The 24009-nt window shown below is 42.2% G+C and overlaps 1 protein-coding gene across 1 annotated transcript in view; it reads right to left on the reverse strand.

The window, feature by feature from the left end:
* C2H14orf39 (chromosome 2 C14orf39 homolog) overlaps window positions 1-16360 on the reverse strand; it is a 77409-nt gene extending 61049 nt beyond the window's left edge. The window contains exons 1-3 of the mRNA XM_059723374.1: window positions 16260-16360; window positions 4488-4542; window positions 4079-4135 (exon numbers count right to left, since the gene is read on the reverse strand). Of these exons, the coding sequence (XP_059579357.1) occupies window positions 4079-4135; window positions 4488-4536 (106 nt within the window). The 5' untranslated portion in view covers window positions 4537-4542; window positions 16260-16360. The remainder of the gene's footprint in view (window positions 1-4078; window positions 4136-4487; window positions 4543-16259) is intronic.
* Window positions 16361-24009: the final 7649 nt, after the last annotated feature.

Genomic DNA, 24009 nt, shown 5'->3' on the forward strand with positions numbered 1-24009 from the left:
GCATATAAAAAAATATTGGGTGGGAGGCCTGGCCAAATTAATGAAATATTTCTATTTTGCACTATCAGACTTCAGTAAATACAATATAATATTTGAATTTGGCAGCTTCAAAATTTCTACCATTTATAGAGCATGTTTTAATGTTATTATTAGCTCTTTAGGGTGACAATTGTTTTATTCTGCATTTGCACAACAATTAGCAAAAGGAGGTTCAAATCTTTAATGTGATATCTTGGTGCAACTGTAATATAAATGACTTCCTAACATTTTCTGGTTACACAGATTGAAAGCAAATTTAAAGAGACCCCCATCAACCAGAAATTGGGCTTTTTTCTTTAAAAAATAAAAGTAACTTCATACTCTATAGCTGCTGCTGAATTCCTATATCAATATTTGTGGTTTTACATTCACATTCACTCTTCTCTTAAAATGATTTTTTCTCCTTTGTTAAGTGAAAGATGCAGACAAACAGGAAAAACTGATTTGCTGATCGCAGAAGAGAAACAATAAAACTGACAATCCCCAAATACAAAAAGTGCACAAAGGAAACAAAACCAGAGAACTACAAAGTGTTTCCAGTCCCACTTAAAGCTAACTTTAACTTTTGACAGCTAATAAAAATTTTAAGAAAAGATTAAGTTGAGCTCCATATTTGTCACATCATTCAAAATGTTATAATATTACAAAACCTATCTAAAGCGATGGCCCGAAGAGCTAGATTCTCAGCAAATCAGATTCTCTGCTGCAGTAGAGTTGTGCTGATTTACACCAGGGGTGTCAAAGATACAGCCTGTGGGCTGGATCTGGCCTTCAGAGTCCCATCGGCGGGCCCCCAGTGCTAGCCTTGGATACCAGTTGACCTATATGTGGCATGTGCTGGCATGGCCCCATAGGCAGAACCCCGGACATGCCCTGTATGCAGCACCCACCCCAACATGCACTGTTCATGCTGTGTGCTCCAGCTGGTCTGGGCCCTGTGCTGCTTGCGATGCCTGTGGGCACCACGTGCAGCACAGGTCCTGAACTGGCTGGAGCAGATGCTGCATGCAGCACAGTCCTAGGCCAGCTGGAAGGGAGCACCGCATGTGCAGATCCTAGAATATGCATTGCATGTGGTGCAGTCTGGCCAGAGGAAAGCACATGCCATGTGTTACAGACAGTGACTGCTCTGGCTGGTCTGGGACCGCACTACACATAGTGCTCACCCCAGCTGAATTGAGCCTCATGTGGTGCACGCAGCATCAGTCCTGGGCTAGCTACAGCAGGTGCTGCACGCGGCACAGATCCCACAGCGACTGGAATGGGTGCTGGCATGTGGGAGGTGAGGGAAGAGGAGAGTCTGTGGGCCCAACCCATCCTGTGGACCTGTCCTGCACCGCTCATTTGGCCCATGGAGCTAGATGAGCTTTACACCACCTGAGAATCTGGCCATACAGGACTTGGAGTTCTTAAAGAAACAATATAAGACATATGTATTGTCTTTTTAAAAGGGGGTTTTCTTGCTTATATTTCCATTTTTTTCCTTTCTCTTGCTTATTTTAAATACCCTTGTTTTTTAAAGTGTCATTATGACTTTTTGCAAAATGCAGTAAAATTTTCTGCACCATTTTTATAGGAAATGCATTATAAAGTTAGCCACAGAACAAATAATTTGTATTTGTAAACAGACTAGCTGAACTATTATGTACTGTAGTGAATGAGCTATTTCCTGCAAGAAGTCTTTAAAATGTACTCTCCCTAAAGGTAGAAAATAAATGGAAAGAACCATTATGAATTACGTAAAGTGCCACAGGACTTTATATGAAATATCTTAAGCCTTTCTTTGAGAGAACTCCACTATTGTATTCTCTCCTACTCTTGAGAAACACTGGCCAAAAATTATGGAATGACAGGAACCTGCCATTCTTTATTATAAGCAATGCATTCAGAGCTACTTAAGCCTTGGAGCTAGTGCGCTTTGCACATATGCATTTTCAATATATCCGTGCTAAGCTGAAAAAGCCTAAATTCTGGAGGATTCAAAATTTCTTCCAGCACACTTGAGTTTAGCAACACCATCTGAGTGAGGAGCCTGCAACTGAGCAAAGCAGCAAGCGTGTGAGCTCAAGCAATGAGAAAGTTTGAGATAAGTATTATATTCTGAGAACAAAGAGTTTCAAAAAGAAAATATGTGAAGACTAACTTGCACTGTTTCATCCAAATCTCAGTCTGTTTAACTGGAGTCACTATTGGCAATGGGAACTAAAGTAATTTTACTAATGATTGTTAGAACTGACTTTGATTTTATAGTATCCACAAACAAGTACATGGCTTCAAGCTACTGGCAGCGAAGCAGAGAGAAATCAGACTATGATTTCTCATCTTGTGAGGCTTGCAATTAGGGCAATTGGATTGGCTTGCAGAACTCTAAATGGTGATGCTCCAATTAACCATTTGCTTTCCTTTACATAAGGCCAGCCCTACAACTCTGTCATAGAAATTTAGGCACAGGAAGGAAGAAATGAAAAATAGCAGTATGAACATTTACTGTAAGTATAGATTAAAATATGAAGGTGATTCAGTCTCCAGCACAAAATGTGAATGTTCCAACAGAAACAGAATAATATGACTTTTTTTTATTCTTAGGGTTTTTCCATCAAATAATAGTATTATATTCAACATTTGATCACACACAGATATAAACCTTATTGGGCTTTACGCTATGACCAGAGAAAATTAACTGAAATGCAATTATTACTTCATCTTTTGGAAAGAAAGCCATGAGTTTTAATTTCCTTCCTTAAAGCACCAGTGGATAGATCAATGATTCGCAGCTCAAAGCACCCCTGGGAAAAACGCCAGGTCTTTTTTTTCACAAGTTTTTCGGCTACAGAACAATAACAGAACAATGTTTCTGTTCTGAAGAACTCAGAAAGACCATGACAAGTCAGAATGGTTTTGACTCTATGGATTCCTACTTGAAATCTCTGGCTTTATCTTGTGAATCAGGTATTGGTGCTTGCACACTTAACAGTACTAATAGTAAGCAGCACCCTGCAACACCCTGGGCATGTCTACCTGTGAAATTAATGTGACACAATACACTCTGGAGCATAATATCACACTGGAGTTGATTGCTCCTGAGCACCTCATTCACATGTGCACCCAGGACTGCAGCACACTGAGTCAGGTCAGAGCAGCCCTGGCCTGGGGGTCAACCTGCCAGCCCAGGGCTGCTCTGCCCTGGCTCAATGTGCTGCAGAAGGGCTGCCTAGGACACAAGGATGCTTCAGTGCAGGGCTAGCCTGCAGGCAGCCCCCACAAAACACCCTTGTGCCCCAGGCAGCCCCATCAGCATCCACTTGTGAGATGCTGTGCAGTAAATAATGCTGCTGCAGGATAGTACTTGTATTACAAGTACTTTACACAGAGACTTTACTGCAAAGCTAATTAGGCGGTAAACATCCCACAAGCCTCTACCACAACCGTATCCACCAACCCAGAACCATAACCAAAGTTACTAAATGACATGCTACAAAATGTATCTGGAGAAAAAGAGTATTGTGTGTAGCAATCAATCCTTTCTCCCCTAAATTTCAGTACTGAAATTTCAGGCACAATAAGGACATTAACACCAGCTGGGAGTCAGAAAAGGGGGACTGACAATGTGGGAAAAATATGCAGCAAGAAGAGACCATGTAGAAAGAGCTGGGTAGCAAAGGTACAAACTTGGAAAAAGCATGGAAAAAAACAAGGGGCAGATCAGGTAATGCTAAGGATTTTGTAGGAGGACATAACTCAAATGGAAGCCAGGCACTAGAAGGAGTTGCAGATGCTACCAGCTAGCAAGGCAAGGACAAGACCTTGAGCATCATGCCACTAACTATCCTGAAGGACCTGACCACAACTAGGTAATAGTAGGAGGGGCAAACAAAGGTGCCTGAGATGAGGGAGAATAAACAGAGGATAAAGAAACTTTAATCCCTAGGAGCTAGTTCACCTTTTAAGCTCAGAACGCTTGAGGCATACTCAGACAAATGAGTTAAAGGAGCTGGCTTCAAACCATTGATAAAATGACTTCAAATGCATGACTACTCACAATAGACCTGTTGCTTCGCAAGGTCCGTAGCGTAAGAAGTTTGTTGTACCTGAAAAACTAAAAAGAAAATATTCATTTTTGTTTTAATATAATCTTCTAAAAAGATATTGCAGGATTAAAACCATATTTTTTTAAAACAACCTAATGTTTTAAGTTTTTATTGTTCTATCAGGACAATTTACCTATAATCATTATCTACCTGTACAAATAGTTTATATCTTGTTAATAAAACTTTAGATTCAATACCCAAAAAGCTCTATATACAAGAGAACAAAATAAAGAAAAGAATAAAAATTGAATAATAGAAGTAGGATAACTGTTCCAAGCTTAAAACTTAGTAATATTTGATGAAGGGATAATTTATAAACTTTATTAATTCTAGAACATTTGATATGTCATGATTACCTACCAAACTCAGTGAGAAGTTTGTCTAAATTGCTTAAGAGTTTGTCACTCATTCTTTGCTAAAAAAGAAAAAAAGAAGTTTACAGCAAAATTCAAAAGTCATATTGACACAGTAAGTCAGTCAAACTTTAAAAAAAAAAAGCAAATATGCTATTATAAAATAACTGTACATGAATTGTCTCAAAGATTTCATAACACAAGAAATGCCATTTATTAGGTCAGACCATGAGTCTATCAAGCTCGGTGTCCTGTCTGTCACGATGGCAGAGAGCAGATGATGAGGGGAAGGGTGAGCAGAGCATGTCCAGTATTGTCCATGTCCTGCTTTTCTCCTGTTGCAGCTTTCAGAGGTTTAGAAAGTTCTTATTCAAAGGCTACATCCCTATCTATAGGCCAGGGGTCAGCAATGTTTTTGGGCAGAGTGCCAAAAACACCCGCAACTTCAATGTGTAAGATGTTGGTATGACAGGGGTGGATGGCAGAGGAGTCATGAGGGGCCCAATCCTTGTTGTGGCCGTATAGCCCTGACCCCTTTCCCACCATCCACCCAGAGGCATGCTTGTCAAGCAAAATGCCTTCAAATGCCACACTCTGGCACCCATGCCAGGGGTGGCCTACCCCTGCTATAGACTCATAGTATCATAGAAGATTAGGGTTGGAAGGGAACCCGGGAGGTCACATCTAATCTAAGCCTCTGCTCAAAGCAAGATCACCCCCAACTAGAACATCCAAGTCAAGCCTTTGTCTAGCCAGGTCTTAAAAACCTCCAAGGATGGAGAGTCCACCACCTCTCTGGGTAACCCGTTCCAGTGCTTTACTACCCTCCTGCTGAGAAAGATTTTCCTAATAGCCAACCTAAACTTCCCTTGCTGCAACTTGAGCCCATTGCTCCTTGTTCTGTGTCTGCCACCACTGAGAACAGTCCAGCTCCATCCTCTTTGGACCCCTCTGCAGGGAGTTGAAGGCTGCTATTAAATCCCCTCCCAGTCTTCTCTTCTCCAGCCTAAATAAGCCCAGTTCCCTCAGCTTCTCCTCATCAGTCATGTGCCCCAGCCCACTAATTATTTTTGTTGCCCTCTGCCAGACTCTCTCCAATTTGTCCACATCCTTTTTGTAGTGGGAGCCCCAAAACTGGACACAGAACTGCAGATGTGGCCTCACCAGTGCCAAATAGAGGGGAATATTCACTTCCCTCCACCTGCTGGCAATGCTCCTACTAATGTAGCCCAGTATGGTGTTAGCCTTCTTCACCACAAGGGCACACTGTTAACTCATATTCAGCTTTTTGCCCACTGTAATCCCAATGTCCTTTTTTGCCAAGCTGCTGTTTAGCCAGTCTGTCTTCAGCCTGTACCAATGCATGGAATTTTTCTATCCCTAAGTGCAAATCTTTGCACTTGTCCTTGTTGAACCTCATGAAATTTCTATTGGCCCAATCCTTCAATTTGTTGAGGTCTCCCTGAATCATAGTCCTACTCTTCAGTCTATATACTACCCCCACCGCCTGCCCAGCTTGGTGTCATCTGCAAACTTGCTGAGGGTACACTCCATCCTATATTGAAGGTTGTTGATGAAGATATTGAACAAAACCAGCCCCAGAACCAACCCCAGGGGCACTCCGCTTAATATCGCCTGCTGATTAGACATTAAGCCATTGATTACTACCCTTTTAGACCAACGATCCAGCCAATTTTTAATCCACCTTACAGTCCATGTATCCAACCTGTACTTCCTTAGCTTGCTTGCAAAAATGTTGTGGGAGACCATATCAAAAGCCTAGCTAAAGTCAAGGTATATCATATCCACTGCTGTACCCGCATCCACAGAACAATCACCTTATCACAGAAGGCAATTAGGTTGGTCAGGCATGATTTGCCCTTGGTGAATCCATGCTGACTGCCTCTAATCACTTTCTTCCCCTCCAAGTGTTTGGAAATGGATTCCTTAAGGACCTGTTCCATGATTTTTCCAGGCACTGAGGCACATGATTTTCCCAGGCATCTTCTCTTTCTTAAAGATGGACACTGAATCTGCCCTTCTTCAGTTGTCCAGGTCCTTCCCCAATCGCTGCAAGTTTTCAAAGATAATGGCCAGCGGCTCTGCAAACACGTCAGCCAACTCCCTCAGCCAAGCCCCTGGGTGCTTTGCATCTGGCCACAGAGACTTGTACACATCCATCTTTTCTAAATTAATCCCTAACATGATCTTTTGCCACTTCTGGCTGCTTGCTTCCTCCCCAAACTGCTGCCTGGTGCAGTAGTCTGAGAGTTGACCTTGCCGGTGAAGACTGAGGTGAAAAAGACATTGAGCACTTCAGCCCTTTCTGCATCATCTGTCACTATGTTGCCTCCCCCATTCAGTAAGGGACCTGCACTATCCTTGATCTTCCTAGTGTTACTGACATACTTATAGAAGCCCTTCCCATTACGCTTCACGTCCCTGAATAGTAGCAACTCCAATTGTGCTCTGACCTTCCTGATTTCATCCCTGCATGCCTGAGCAATGCTCTTATACTCCTCCCTAGTTGTCTGTCCAAGTTTCCACTTCTTGTAAGCTTCCTTTTTGTATTTTACCTCACTGAAGAGTTTCCTGCTAAGCCAAGCACCTCAGTCTTCTGCCATACTTGGTAGTCTTCCTGCACATTGGGATGATTTGTTCCTGTGCCCTCAGTAAAGTTTCTTTAAAATGGAACCTGGACTCCTTTCCCCCTCAGTCTGCTTTTCTGAAGTCCAAGGTCCTTACTCTGCTGCTCTTCTTCCTTTCTTTCCTCAGGATCCTGAACTCAGTCATCGTGTGATTGCTGTTGCCCAAGTTTCCATCCACTTCTACATTCTCCCCTGAATTCTTCCCTGTTTGTGAGCAACAGATCAAGAAAAGTATGGGCCCTAGTTGGCTCTCCAATACTTGCACCAGGGAGTTGTTCCCAACACTTTCAAAAAACTTCCTGGATTGACTGTGCACTGCTGTATTGTCCTCCCAGCAAGTGTTAAGGTGATTCAAGTCCCCCATGAGAACCAGGACCTGTGACTGGGATATTTCTGCTGCTTGAAGAAAGTCCTATCCATTTCATCCTCCTGGTCTGCTGGTCTCTAGTAGACACCCACCACAGCATCACCCTTATTGCTCTTCCCTCTGACCTTAACCCAGAGACTTTCAACAGGCCTGGCTCCAGTTTCATACCGGAGCTCTATCATCAATACTTACTGATGGATCTTTCTCCCCTTTTCAACTTGGTTAAGCTATCAGCCTCCATGACATTTTGTGACAATGTGTTCCTGCACTTAATTACATAGTGTATGAAAAAGAACTTCCTTTTGCTATCTTTAAACCTACTAACTAATATTTTCATTTTATGTCACCTAGTTGTAGGTTTGTGAGACACAATAAAAAATAAATCCCTATTTACTTTCTCTGCACCATTTACTATCTTGTAAACCTTTATCATGTCTCTCTTCAAACATCTCTTTTCTCATTTGAAAAGTCTAAGCCTATTTAATCTCTCCTTATATGGAAACTCTTCCATGTCTCTGATCATCCTGATTGACCTTCTTTTTCCCTTTCCTAATATTTCCATATCCTGTTTGAGGTGTGGGGACCAAAACTGCACACAGTATTCAAAGTATGGAAGCACCATCAATTTATAAAGAGGTATAATGATACCTTTTGTTTTGTTTAAAATTTGTTTCTTAATAAAATTCCTAACATTTTATTTGCCTTTTTAACTATTGCTGAACACTGAGATGATATTTTTAGCGAATTGCCCCAAATTGCTCCAAGATCTTTCTTGTGTGGTAACATTTAAGGCATCATTGTGTTTGTATATTTGGGTTATTTCTTCCCAAATGCATCACTTTGCACTTATCGACATGGAATTTCATTTACCATTTTGTTGTCCATTCACTTAATTTTGTGAGATCCTTATATAGTTCTTCACAGTCTGCCCTGGTCTTTACCACTCTGAACTCCTACATTTCAGTGGAACTTCCATGCCTATTTCATTGCTAATTGTAAGTAAGTGATTCCTTTATGACTCTGAGATACAGTGAGGAAAGTCAAAGGTGTACCATTTGAGCAGAGGTGTCTTTGACAGATAAAATATTACTAGAGGCCTGAGGGAATGCAAGAAAGTGTGCCTGTACAAAGATGCAGCCAGTGCTTCCATCTATTCATCCATCCTGTCAAAGGCTAACCCAACATTGTAAAAAGTGCAACACAAGTGAAGCAGATTTTCCGATATGAGTAGTAATAAAAATTCAGACAAATGCAATGTAAACTTAGAAAATGTACTGGGTCAGGACAACAGTGTGTAGGGTCGCATCTATGAATTGGATAATACCCTTTTAAATAGTTGGAAAGCCACCTAGTGAACCTCCTTATTTTCTGTTGCAGAAGCCATCAGAACCCTGCCAGAGCTGCAATCAATAATCAGTAACTAGGTCTTATGTATTGGTATAGTTAATAAGCATGATTATCTGGAATGTTACTGTGATTCTCTCATATACTTAACATTATACTGAAAGGAAAAACAGAGCAAGTTAGTAAGGAGGAGGAGATCTAAATCCAAAAATACCACTAAAAATGGTAAAAGTGAAAGCAAAACTATAAATGCAGCCATCAGCCTAGGGACTATGAATGCCTAGCCACATAGAAAGAAGGAGTGTTAAAAATTGCTGGATGTTTCAGAAACAGATTTCTTTGATAGCACTGTTAAGTGCTGTTAAGTGCTATATAGGGCCACCTATATAATCTTCAATGATATCACTGATAAGAAAAGGTAGTAATTTTAGCGTAACAGGCTCAAACCTGTGACTTGCAATGCAGCCTAACAATCGATGTTATACCAGCAGACAAAACATTTTCTGAGATTCTAAAAGCTTGCACAATATCCATAATCTCACATAACTGCTGATTCTTGACTGCTTCCACTTTTCCAGACTGAATCAAAACAAAAACTTAATAAATCCTAAATATTTGACAGGATTAGGGAAACTAACAGAGAGTTGCCAGTTTGGAAAGAGTTGTAATGATGCATTAATGCAGCATTTCTCAAGTTGTGGGTCTCAATCCAAAAGTGGGTCGCAAGAATATATGAAAAGGTCGTGAACAAACTTTAAAAATCAATCAAAAAAACTTTAAAAATAGATTCTCTTTTAAAGGAGAAAACATGGGAAACGGTAGCTTTTTAAACATTGATGGCCAGTCCTGACCCACTGCCCCCCCCCCGCCCCACACCCACCACTCCTGCCCCACACACTGCGTAGCTGGGGCCTGGGGGCAGTGGGTCGGGACCGAGAGGCACTGGGTCAGGACTGGCCATCAATGTTTACAAATAGATCCTGGTACAAAAAAGGTTGAGAACCACTGCAGTAATGGACCAGTTAACATGTGATGTACAAAGTGAAGCACTCCAAAAATAGCTATTGATGGAGGCTGATTTGACTGTTTTGACCCTAAAATGTGTTTCAATACAGATTGCTGCTAATTTAGAGGCCAAGGAGTTGCAAGAACAAGAAGTGTGTGCAACAATTAAATGGAGGTTCAAGCAGAAAGTATAACATGGAGAACACTCAAAGGTCTGTGTGCTTTCATTGTGAGAATGTTAATGTTTGTTGGTTCAAGGACACATCCTGCAGAGACTGAAAGAAATTGGGACATGCACAGAAGATGTTCAGATCAGTGCAAAAAGCACGTACATCATCTTACAAGGGTAATACGAAAAAACTCGGTATTCATCAGTTTACACCTGACAAGATAAAGAGTCTATGGAGACTATAGTAGAAACTCTACAACTGTTTAGAAAATAATAAATGAAATTTTATTTGGATACCCTTATAAGTGAAATAATATTAAAATAGGTTGGTACAAGATGTTTTCTGTAATTTCACAGCAAGACTATGACTACTTAAAAAGATGAAGTTGCAGAAAATCTAATTACTTTTAAAAACATATACAAATGATTTGTCCCCTGGATGTTATTCCAATAAAAGTGATGCATAACTGGAAACACTATTTGCCCATGATAGACTGAGACCCCAAGCCATAAGTGTGTCTTTTGTTTATCGCCCATGAATTAGAAGAAAATGTTATCAAATTTTTGCTTTTATTTATTGCCAGGGTTTGTTTGGGGGTTTTTTTGGTGGGGAGGGGGGAGTAGCACGTGTTGGGTATGTCTCTCCTGCCATCATGAATAATGAAATATGTGGTTTACCTATTGTCCCCCACAGATATTTCAGCCAACATAACCTTATTTTGGACTTTGTGGCAAACCTTCCTCCAAATCAACTTGTCAACAACTGAGTCTGACTGAACCTGTGCAGATTGAGCAGTCTTTTTCTGTGCAGAAGTTGAATGGCTGACATCACAGTTCTCAAATGAGTCTTGATGTTGTATAAACTACCAAGTACAACAAACTTGTCAGGTTTGGGGCTGAAGCTAATGAGGATGTCCAGCTTACTGTAGAGGCTTTAGGGATTGGGTCACCTATGTAATCTTCAATGATATCACTGATAAGAAAAAGGTAGTAATTTTAATGTAACAGGGTAACCCCTGTGCGATGCAGCCTAACAATCCATGTTTCCTTTTCCTTTTCAGGGCTTGTTGATGCATAAGTACTTACGAGAGCTACACAGCACCCTTGTGAAAGAGGAAGATATCTTATTAATCAATCATTATGTCTCTCTGTAAGTTGTCCAATTGAGTGACAACTTCATTCTGTATAACAAAGTCAATGTAAGGAACATGGGACGTGGATCATCCAGCTCATTCATTAAGGCTGCAAGTCAAGAGGCAAGTCAAAGGCCAGGACCAAGTGTACAGACTAGGACATGAATGGTCCATCAGTCAGAACAAAGAGATAGCCAGTATCCAAAGCCTTCACTATCCAAAGCCTTGGAACAGAGAACAGAGAAGCTGCCAAGTGCCAGGAACAGCAAAAGCCAGCAAATCAGTAGAACATCAAGAATCACAAAGCAAAGGAACAAGGAGACCAGCCAAGCACTAGGAGTAAGGAATGTGCATGTCTGTTAACAGGTCTGAATCTAACAGTCAAGTGAGGCCCTGAATAGTTGGGAGCAGGTCCCAATACCTAGGCCCATTGCATCCCGAAGTACAGCCATAGAACCTAGATCATCACTGCCCCATCTAGAGTAGATTCTAGTCCAAACTGGGGGCATCTACGCATGTGCAGTAGCCTGTTTTACTGTGCATTAAAGCATCACATCAAAAACTGTGCTAATATGCTAATGCACAGTAAAAATAGGCTACTGCGCATTAAGCTTCACTAAAAAAGCATGTGCTTTCACTACTGTGCATTAGGGCAGCTTAACGTGCATTTATTTAGTGCCTCACATTAGAGGCACTAAATTGAATGTGCAGTAACAAAAGCACATTAATGAATGTGTGTAAACGCACCCACTGGCTATGAGCTAGATTTGAGATCTGGGCAGCCAATGACATTCTTTAGCTGAACACTGCCTCCAGAAGAAAGTATATCCTACTCAAGGATCACATACTTGCCATTCTTTGGCTAGCTATGTCAGCTCCACACCAGGTCAGCTCCATGTCAGTCATTTAGTACTTGTTTTTTTGTGTGTTTCTTTATCCTTTCATCTACAGGAGATGGTGGATATTGCAGCCTATGACATAGTGGTTTGAAGTGTCTCATGTGACTGAATAATCCAATCCAAGATTTGCATGATCTGTGGCAGTGGTTACGGAAGTGTACGTTGTGGTTGGGTGGTTCGGGAGCTGCTTGCTTCCTGTGGGATCTTTTCTCTTCAAGCTATTGGAGCCAATTTCTGTCATTGTTTATACAAGTACTAAAAGACTGCAGTAATGACTGTGCAGTCAGCATCTCATGTGGACATGGGCACAGTGTACCAAGGCTTTGATGAAGCCAAGAAGCTTATATAATCTGAAAAGGTCCTTACACGCCGCTCTGTAACTTTGCCTATAAAGTTAGCTTGTTAACATCCACATATGGAATAGGATCAGAAATTTCACATGTAACAGAGAATCCTCATAAGCAGCCATGGTGTCCCACCACTGCAGGTCTTGAACACATATCATCTGTCAGACTCTGCAGACCTGCTCCAGACCTGGAATTTTTCTAGTGAGGCTGTTCTGGACCTATTCTAGCACCTGCTTTCAGGTGCTTTAAAGACCAAGGACTGAAGATCAAGCACCAAGGACAAGCCTGGAGCAATCTCACTGGCAATATTTCAGCTCTGAAATGGGTGAGCAAATTCAGGTGGACAGGGCATACTTGTTTTGAAGTGAAACCAAAGAGTCAATCTGTTCTGTACAATACAAACACAATCCTTTCTAATGGCTAATGCCATAGTACAAAACAAAACTAAAAATGGTCCAAGGCTGATCAAAGTATGTGGCATTACAATAAGTAAATGAAACCAGGCACAGAACTGTTTTCAACTTTCTTCTCTCAAAAAGGGCTACAGTTATCTAAAAAATGCCTAAGGTGTGTCATCAGCATCACTATTGCTCAGAAGTTCAGGATCCCACATAATCTACGAATTACATAAAGGCCTCTTGGGAGTTGTAAAAATAAAAGTCTCAATCAGAAATGCTGTGTGGTCACTAGGAATACATAAAAGATATCAAGATTGTCACCAGCCATATGCAACATATGCCTAAATATGCTCCGCTTCATTTGTTTGGAGTAGTGCAACTACTTTATACAAGTGAAGCCATCTAGACTGTGCTGGATTATTTACAGGGCATATGTTTCTGATTGAAGTACATACTTGTTTTACATTTCTCGTTGCATTCAGTTTGAGTACAACTAATTCATTGCAGAGAGCAGAAATGTTAAGCCTTGCTTTCAAGGCTAGGAATTCCTGAACAAATTGTAAGTGACAACAGAACTCAGTTCACATCTGAAGTCCAGTTGCTTTTTAAAGGAAATGATATCAAGTATGTCATACAGTTCTGGCACAGATGGATTAATGAAAAGATTTATTCCAGAACTCAAGTGATCCATGCTATAGCCCTTAATAAAGGAAACTCGTAACAGAAAATTACAGACATTCTGTTAGTCCATAGGAATGCTATGCACACTACTGCAACTCAGATACCAACAACGCTGTTTATGGGTAGGCTCGGCAGGATTTGATTTTTATCCATAAATGTTCATAAACATCAATTTTACCTCCCATTCACAGAACGATGAAAAAATGTTTCCATTGTTAGCAGTCAACATTTATAGAAAGGGGAAAGAAGTGTGTGATGACAGGGGAAGCAGTCCTACAGAACTGTGCTGACTGCAGTTCGGACTGCAACTCCTAGAAACCCCCGGGGACTGGGAACAAAGGAAAAGGAAGTGACAAAGCGGAGCGGAGCAGGGACTGATGGCAGCTCTGCTGCTCAGTCCTACAGTAGTTGCGTTTGTTGCGGCATGTGGTTAAACTTCCCAATCCTGAACATTTACATTGATAAAAATCAAAATAAATGCTTAAAAATAAGCTTTGATATTATCCATTGAAATTATTAAAACATAAAAATTGAATGCTGCCAAGTCCATGGGATACAATTTAATTCTTCCTTGGAATTGTTAAGGCCTAATTTATAGAGGGACATTCAGATGTAGGGTCATTAAAAGTCCACAATTTAGCCACACCTAATTATGCAGTTTTCACATGGAAGGGGACAAGTCTTCATAAAAGATTATGCAAATGGAAACCTGGAGTGATTACAATACAAACTGGGCCTCAGTCTTATCAAGTATCACCATATAGCTATTCTCCATGACACACAAATCACCTACTGAGTAAAAGTTCATCAAGATGTTTTATACTAGTGATACCTATTGAAAAGAGCCGGTGACTTGTGATAGCACGAGTGAGTCTTTCTCTGTTTCTACTAGACATGACCCTATCAGCACAGAGCAGGAAGATGGCGTTGATGCAGCTACATCAGAAACCTAAGACTTTCTTTGAGAAACTGTTGCAATGCCTAAGAGATGTCACCAGAAGGAAGTCAGAAACCATCTTCCAGATTTAATTGTTGTCATATTGTGTATGCCTGACAGTTGTTTTTCTAAGTGTGAAGCAGTACATAGTGTACATGAATTGGGTAAAAATCCTTTAAACAGTTTGGGAGCCGTCTACTGGATCTCCGTGGCTTCTACTGCTGAAATCACATTCAGGTCCTTTGTGGAGCAACAGTGTACACAGGTGAGGTAGCTAGATCTTATACCCCTACCCAGCTAATAAGCATGGTTATTTAGAGTCCAGTTATGCTGATGTGGTTTCCTCAGATTCACAGAGAGAAAAGATTTAATTTCATTGGGACCCCTATATGATAAAAGGTAATAATACCTCCTTTGCGCTATTCAGTGTCATTTGTGAATCTTTCATATCGTAGCAGTCCTAACAGTTTCTGCCTCTCTGATGGTCTTGCTCTTTTCTAGCCCTCTTCTCTCTCTACTCATCCCTCTGAGACGGTGTGACCGGTGTTGAGCGCAGTATTCAAGGCGAGGGCATGGCAACTATTTACATCCCCACAGTGTATGTCCCTCATGAGCAGGGATCCTGGTTTGCTCCGGTTTTAAAAAATCCCTAATTTGCGGTTAAAAAATAATAATCCCAAATCCACCTTTTTCCATGATTAAAATGAACACCACCATCTATCTATCTATCTATCTATCTATCTATCTATCTATCTATCTATCTATCTATCTATCTATCTATCTATCTATCTAAATAGATTTCTATATAGATAGATATATCTATATCTATATCCAGAGAGAGAGAGCTACATGTATATATCTATATCTATATATCTGTATCTATAGATATATATATATTAGTGGTGTTTCATTTAAAATCATGGAAAAATATGGATTTGGGGTTACCTTTTTTAACTGAAAATTGGGTTGTTTTTTTAAATCAGAGCAAACCAGGCTCCGTGCTCATTATTATGGGTCTCCTTAGCATCCTGTTTGCTTTTTTGACCACTCTGTGCCTGAAGCAGATGTTTTCACTGAGCTGCCCATAAAACCGTCTAGGTCCTCTCCTGCCGGTGACAGTTAATGGCAGCTCCTGCGTCCCAACGAGCACTAAAAGGGGAAGCCTTTCTTTACGAACCATCTGATTTTCTATGTTTTAGAAAATGATGTTAATGCAGGTGTTCTTTCCTCGTGACTATCCCATGCCTTTGGGTGGTTTTTTCCGCAAGAATATCCCATGTAGCGTGGCCATCGAAGAGGACAGTCCGGTTTTCTGCCTTTGTGTCCTCTATTGATATGAAACGCCTTTGTCCTCTGTTTTTCTCTTCAAGAAAAGCAGCCAAGGGCATTTGTCAAGAGAAAAACAGAGGACTGAAAGGTGTCCAGCAATGGAGGACAGAGGAGAACCGGACCGTCCTCTATGGCCACCCTAATCCCATCAGTAAATTCTCCTGAAGAGGAAAATAGAGGACATCAAGGCGTCGGGTTTCGTAGCAATGGAGGACAGAGGACAACCGGACTGTCGTCTATGATGGCCACCCTAATCCCGTGCCCGTGCTCTACCCAGGACCGTGTTTCTCTGAAGAAACCTTCACTGAATTGATAGACCCTAGATCTGAGGAAATTTGGCCCCACATAAAAGATTTCAGCCCAGGGCGGGGGGAAGCGCCCAAGGGGGGCGTGAACAGAGCCCGCCGTCTGAATGCATGGGGACATCTTGGGCGCCTCTCCCTGTGGGGATGGACGGGCTCTCCATCATGGCCAGGTCTCGTGGGGGCTGACCCAGACCAGCGCCTGGCGTGGAAGAGGCACCTTTGAATTGGCCCGCGGTGCTGAGGCGCCAGGCTGGGGAGCAGCGGACTCAGCACGGCGCCTGCCTCAGCCTTCCCGCCTCAGCCTTCCCGCCTCAGCGGTTTTGGCGGGAATCTCGCTCCCCTCAGAGCACATGGGGCCTGCTCCCCTCAGCCCAGCCTGCCCACCCCGGTGGCTGGCGCCTCCACTTCCAGCTCCCTTGCCGACGAGGCCAGTTTCATGCTGCGACGTGCTGGGGTTCGGCCCCTGGAGCTCTTGGCAGGGTGACTGGGCAGCTCAGGCTTCGCAGGGCGGCCCAAGGAGGGAAGAGGCACCTCGCCTCACCGTCGACTGCACCCCTGACCGTGCGGCATGCGCAGGCCTGTTCGGTCCTCCTTGCCACAGGGGAGCTGGCAGCAACGTACAATTGGGCTTTCAGTGGTGAAGCCCAAAAGATCCCTGCCCCTGATTAAAAATAATGAATTTGGATATTTTCCATAACAGCGGGGCAAAAAGGCACAAATACCACCAGGCCACTGCACTAATAAATGGCCCGGATTAGCTGTACTGAAGCACGTCAACTCCTTGGGAAATTGGAGTATGCTCATGACAACGGGAATTTTCCCTCAGAAATATAGGTGTAATCCTCGATGGAAATGCAAAAAATCAAGCACTCTTGGTTCAGAAATGATACCTTTTATTTATTAGATCAATTAGGAAATCGCAAAAAAGAATAATAATGCTCATTTTCTGTAAGCTTTCGGGCTTTCATGGACCCAGAGGGACAGCTTTTCTATCTCCAGCTCCCTCTCTGCAAAAATGAAGTTTATTTCTGACCTATGGGGACTTTTTACCATTTTTAACTTTCCCAGAGCCTAATGAAGGACTTTTGAGCCTGAAAGCTTGCAGAAAATGAGCATTTTTTTTTTCGATTTCCCAGTTGGTCTAATAACAGACATAATTTCTGAACCAAGAGTTCTCAATTTTTGCATTTCTTTTGGTCTCAGACCATCATGGCTGACCAAATACATCCCTGAAACCTTCATTGCACATTTCAGTGCTAGTATCCACATGGTTTAACCCTGAGTAAAACCTAAAAAATCAACCGAGCAGGTTCCCAAAGTAAAAACTGCCAAATACTTTCAGTGAACTTGAACCAGAAAAGGATCAATATTTTGTTCACTAAGAGACATAGGAAACAAAGGTTTTCAGTGCCATGTTTATTGCAAAGGCTTTAAAAGAAACCAGCAATGAAGATGCTCCATCTGCTGGAGAGTTTGGGCAATCTCAAAACCAAAATGCAATATAAAATTAAAAATCCTGTGATTCAGGTTTCAGTTATTTTTTTCAATGATTCCAGGTATGCTGGATAACTGATGTAAAAGTCTAAGCCAAGGCAAGAATACAAAATAATTTTTCAGAAGAAAATATTTTTTTCTGAGAAAATAAAAAACAGATATAAAAAGTTTAACCTTATGGCTTTAGAAAACCCTGATGCTCTCTATATATGAACTACACAATGACACTTCATAATACTGGGGTGTTAATGTATGTTACTGTACAAGGAGGAAACGTGGCTGGAGGGTTTGCAGGGGGTGGGTTGTTTTTTTTTTGGTGTTGGTATTTTATTTTTCCCCAGACTAGCTTGGGTCAGACTTTAGGTAAAAATGAATTGCAATATGGCCCCAAATTGGACCAATATTGGACCACTGCAATATGGTTCAAACACCCTTCGTGTAGGATTAGAAAGCTGGTGTTGAGTTACATTCATACCAAAAAAAGTACAGCTTGGGCAGTCTTGGAGATCTTTCCAAGTTTTTAAAAAAATACATTAAAAGTATAATGGTACTCAATGCAGGCAAGTACTTTATCAGTAAATTAAATCAAAGTTGTGGTATGTGCAACCGAGGCAATCCAGCAACCCTTGACTCACTTATGCAAACACTCCCAGCTGAAATGATCAAGCCATTTGTGTGAGCAAAAGTTGCATCAAAATGGGATGTATTTGCTCATGTGCATTTTGACAATATAAAAGCATGTAAACAAGGTTTTTAGTAGGGTTTGAACAGAATTCTCTAGGAAAGAAATGCCCCCGACAATCCTTCCTGTGATATGGAGTACTGTTCAGCTTGCTCTCTCAAGCCTGAGTCTGGTTCTGCAGTCTAATTGATGATCCATTCACCATAATTGCACAGTAGTGTGACAGAGTTGTAGCCTGAATGGTCCTGAAAATAATCAAGAGGCCAGAATTATTTTTTTTTGGGGGGGGGGTATCTTTTATTGGTCCATCTATATAGTTGGATGAGATGTACAGTAGGGAGATGATCTTTACTGAGAATTAGGAGTTAACTTGGCATGATGGGAAAAATGGCTCCAGCTGCAGAAGGTTTATCTACTCTAAAGCTCTCTCTGGTGAATCAAAGGTATCCTAACTGAGAGGTATCTATAGATATAGATATTAATTCCGTGGTATACTCAGGACTATTGAGGAGACTCTACACTGCCAGCAGCAGCTGCAATGAGGAACAGAACCAGCATTATTACAGCATCAGTGGATCACAGAGGTACCTGAATTACAGTTTAGCAATCACATCTAAATCCTAGAGGAATTGGTAGTTATTAACTAGAGCAAAGAGAAGGAAGATGAGGAGAAATGGAATGAATGTTCACAGAGGGAAGCAAGAGCAGACCGAAAATGAGTAGGGATGGCTTGAAAACAAGATTGAAAAGAGAAAGAAAAGAAAGAATCAGGGAAAGAACATAGAGAGAGAGGAGAGAGAATAGATAGAAGAAACAGCAGCAGAAAAAGAACATAGGAACAGGGCTGGTGCTGAGACGGGAGAAAGGCAAAGAAGTAAACCTCGTTTCTTGTCAATCACAGGCAGGAAAAATGGGCATGCTGCCTCAGGAAAAGCGAATTAGGCATCAAGAGTAAAGAAGAAGGTCTGATTCACTCAGCAAAAAGTAAAAAATGAAGAGGAAAAGGGGGGGAAGTACAAAACAAATTTCTCCTGGAAATGAAATGTTGATAGACTGCCTGCAGTTTACAGAAAAAATCTCTGGATGAGGCAGGATTCACTCCCATGCAGATCTGAGATTAGAAACCTTCAGTAAACTTCAATTCTTACCCTGATCTTTCCTCTCTATCCTTCCATCCATCTCATGCTGTCACCTGCAGGACCACTGTCTGCCTACAGCAACCTGTCAGGCTTGAAAAGCGCTTAAGCCTGCCCACCCCTGAGCTTTTCACAGGTGGGCTTAGAGCATCGGAAGCTACAAGATTATATCCCTGTTCCCAAACTCTTTAAATAAAATTCACTAAAACAAATGCTTCACGGTTTGTTTAGCCTCGAGTATATATTGACGATAACTATATGAACTTCCAGTAATAGGGTGTTTGTTATACAAACGTAGCAAAGATTTAATTATAGCAGTGATACGACATCTCTGTCATATTTATGTTTTTATTATGTAAGCAATACTAGCCAGGAGAGATGGTATTTCCCTGAAGTTACTGGCCAAGGATCTAAAAGCCACGGAGAGACTCCTGTTGATATCAGTGGGCTTTCCTTCAGTCCCGTGGGGATTTCATTCCGCTGAAGGGAGCCTACAGACTCAGCCAGGAATGTCAAGGTCCGGGCCCTGCTGGAGGCTTTGAGAGTCCAAAATGTGCCTCAGCCTATCATTCCTTCTCAGATTGCAAGCAAACGAGAGACCTGGATGCACTAATTGCAAACCCACTAGAACATTTTTTTTCTAGACTGTAATATCATGAGCTTTGTGTGCCGCTGATTTGCTTTCTTTTTTTTTTTTAAGTGCCGTTCCTTTTTTAGTAGTAAATGACTTGTACTATTACCGGTGGGAAAGCAAGAAGAAGTCTTTCATAATATAATCACTAATCAACGATGAATGGGTTGCCTTGCTCTGAAAAGAAATGTGGTCAATTCAGTGCTTTGAAAGGACCCTTAGGATCTCACCCATCTGGCGAACCACCAGAAGTTCTGACTCGGATAGCAGACAGTCGGCCCTCCCAACACTGCACTTTGTTGGTGCTAAACTTTCTTTGCTTTATTACTCATGCCCCTTTTCTCTCCTTTTGGCAGGCACACAAATATTTCCCTCGTCAGTGGGCCATTCTCTGGTAAACTGCCTTCAGATCTTTGCTTCTCTTTTCTCCAAACAATGGAAATGACTAGAAAGCCCCAAACGGTATCCAGAACACGGAGGACACCGCACCTTCTTGCCCCAAAGCCGCCAATGTAATCCCAATGTAATGGGAAATATCTTCTAAATAAAACCTAAGAGTCAATGTCAGCCCTCAAAAAATCTAAAACGATAAAGAGATCAAAAAAGTCTGAGAAAACGTCTTCTGAGAAAGCAATCAAGGAATCATCATTTTCCTTTGCTTCTTATGCCTTTGCTATTCCTTCTCTTCCTCGCTTCTAAAAGTAAACAGTCAAACCACACCGAGAAGAAGCTTTATTTTTCCCCAAGTGTTTTGAAATGATATGCAACCATGTAGTTAACATCATAGGCATCCAGCTAGAGAAAGAAGAGAGAGAAAAATGTTCTAGGCAAAAGCCTTGCTTCTAAATCCAAAAAAAAAAAATAAAAATAAAATAATGATCCAGCAATTTTCTGTGCTCCTCTTTCCAAGATGATCAGCATAGGGACGCCCAGAGAGTCGGAAGACACTAAACAAGCTCTGCAAATGTACAGTATCCCTCGTTTTCCAAAAGTAGACATAGCAGCCAGACTGGCTAAGGACATGGTGATTGCTTCAGAAGATTTCCATTGTTATGTTTCTCCGGTTTTGTAGTAAGAGATGAATCCATTAAAGGCGAAAATCCTATGTCCGCCTTCTTTCCCATGCCTCCGTTCTCGACATTGAAGACAACAGCAAACAAAAACAGCAACAGTGATATTCATCACTGAAGCTTGGTCAAAAAGAGCGTGGTACTCGGGATGTAGTCACAGGATGAGATGTGTAATGCTACCGACTTCCAGGGGATCCTCCAGAGTTCAGGAATATTCCAACACTGAAAAACATTTGCCTCCTCGTTTACAGGCAGAACCGCGCTGCCTCTCGGCATCTCAAAATACGGAACAATTTCATTCACAGAAATGGCATTTTTTTTTTTTTAGGTCTGGGATCAAGTGCTATAAAAATCCAGGTTTCAAACGTATGTTTTGCTAGTTACCCATTCCTGACGTCGCAATAGCATGTACGGACTCAAAAACTAATTAAAACCACCACATTCTCCTACTGCGGAGTTTACCACACATCTCTTTCTCCAAGCAGTTTCTTTGCTCTTTAAACTCTGTGAATTCTGTAGATTCCTAGTTTCTGGCTATTAAAATCTGGCTTTTAATGATAGCCCTCATGCCCAGGAACGGAATATCAGTCCCTGCAACACTGTCCATTGAAGAGCCGTATTGTGTTTTTTGATTAACATCAAACAGTCCTCTCTACATTTTCTACTTTCCTTTCCAAGACTATTTCAACCCCATGGTTTGGTGGTGCGCCTGCTAGGGGAAGGATCTGCCACCATGATGGCGGGGAAAGGAAGGAAAGGGCGAGAGTGGAAGAAAGAAATCATTAGCATCACTGGTAAAAACGCTCAGATTCATCTGCTCTTTTGTGTTGTCCAAAAGAGCCCTAAGAGGAAGCAATGGCACAAACTGCATGCACGACGGGCAGGACAAACACCAAAGGAGATCTCGTACAATTTTGATTTCCTTCCATTCAAATATAAAGGTACCAAGTCTTCAAAATGAATTATATCAAGATAGAGCAACTGCTTTAAAAATGGTTTCCCAAGGCATGTCTTTTGGGCCAGGCGAAGGTGCCTTTGCAAAGAGATGCTTCGGCTCTCGGTCCTGTGTAATTCCGAGCGCGGGGGACATTGCCGCGCACCTTTCTCCTTCTGTCCTCTCCGTCTTCCTCTGTTCCTGTTTCCTTCTCTAACCCCGTGAAGTCGCGAACATGTCGTGAGGGAGAATGGGACACGCGTTACTTGCTAACTTCCTTTCTCCCTCCAGCAACACTTCTTGCTGCTGACCTGCCCGTTCTCTCTAGGTTGTTTTAATCAGACGCTTTGTGGCTGAGACTGCCCTGCATTCACAGCGGTGGAGTATCTACTTTTTCTTTAAAATACAGCTAACAGTTATTCCTAAAAAGAGCTATGTTTATATATTAAGCGGCTTTTTGTTTCTTTGTTTTAATTTCCGCAAAATTGGGGAGTTTAGTTTTTTTTTCAGGCGTGTTCAGCTAAATCACTGATGTCCTCTAAAAATGCTGAACTGCCCCCGGTTTCCCTCCTGGGGAAGGAAACGCGTGCATCACCAATGGCCAGAGGTGTTTAGCAGGCGTTGCATTTCCCATTCTCGTTCAAGTAGCCTTACAGCACGTGGTCAGGATGGTCAGAGTAATGCTTGCCTTAGACTAGTTGCATATGGCTGGGATGTCCTGTTGTATGAGCTATCGGACCTGGGATTACCCATCAAAATCGATGGACGTCAGCAGCAGGAGTAAATTTGCCCCATTTCACCAGTGCTCGATTCTTATTATTTGAACACTTTGGGTCAACGTTTATACTATTGACAAACGATGCGTGACAACGTGGAGTGGTGTTTTCTATTTCTGTGAGAGGCCTGATAGACATGAAAAGCACGGCTGGTTTCTTGATACCTCTTCTGGATTCCGTTTGGCGAATCCGGCTTCCCTGTTGATCGATGCATTTGGCGATTTGAAGGGGCAAATAGCTATGGAATTCAACATAGTGCTGACCTCTCTCTGCAGGATTAATGCTATTAAAAAGTGCCAGTGATTTCCCTCCAAATCATTCACAAACACATAAAAGCATTAGCCTAAATCATGACGTCCTTGCTCCCATCATGGAGTCCATTTGCATGGGGTTTTTTGAACGAGAACTGTAGCATTCAGGCTCCTGTGTCTTTGTGATGGTCTTCTTGAACGTGCAGGCGGGACACTAGCATGTTTATGCATTGATCCCTCTGTATAAACAAGGAGCACTTTCATCTTCCTGACAGTAAATTGTGATTTGCCGCAGCGGAATGAAATGGCTCGGCGAGGAGCTCGTCTGATCCCCCAGGAAATAGGGGGGCTCCGAGCCACGGGACAGCAGCGCACCAGGGCACCCAGCAGTCTGCGCCGCGCGGCGCGGATCGGGGCGTGGGGCAGGATCGCCCCGCGGGGCAGAAACTGCCCTAAGACCTCCCCGTGTTCATTCAGCAGCTTGCCTGCACCAGGCCCCTTGTGTCCTGAGTGCCAGGGCTCCCGTCGGCTTCCCCGGGCACGGGTACCAGCCCCAGCCTCAGCCCGACACTGCTGTCTCCCTTTCCAGAACACGACATACCGCAGACTTGTTCACCGCAGCTTGATGAATTCCCCCCATCTAATTTAATGCAGGATTGTCCACCCCCCCCCACCAAGAATATTTTTATTTGAACCATTTGGTGCCACCTGACCTATTGCAAAGACGAAATACAGTTGCTCCTCAGCTATGTTTTAAAACTCCCTTTTGAAGAACTCACCGCCAGGCACTGCGGTGACCAGCCTCGTGATAAAATATCTGCTGCAGGGGAAAGTGTTCAGAGACACAGGACACCGGTCTGGCAGCCTAATTTCACTTTATCGCACTTCCTCAGGGATGCCTGGTCCGCAGGCCAACGAATGGATTGTGTCTATAGGGGGGCGTTCATCCCTGCAAGTTATAACAGGCATAATATCCTTCCGGTTTAATGGGCA

This window comes from Alligator mississippiensis, chromosome 2 (genome assembly GCF_030867095.1).
Source record: "Alligator mississippiensis isolate rAllMis1 chromosome 2, rAllMis1, whole genome shotgun sequence".
NCBI lineage: Eukaryota > Metazoa > Chordata > Crocodylia > Alligatoridae > Alligator > Alligator mississippiensis.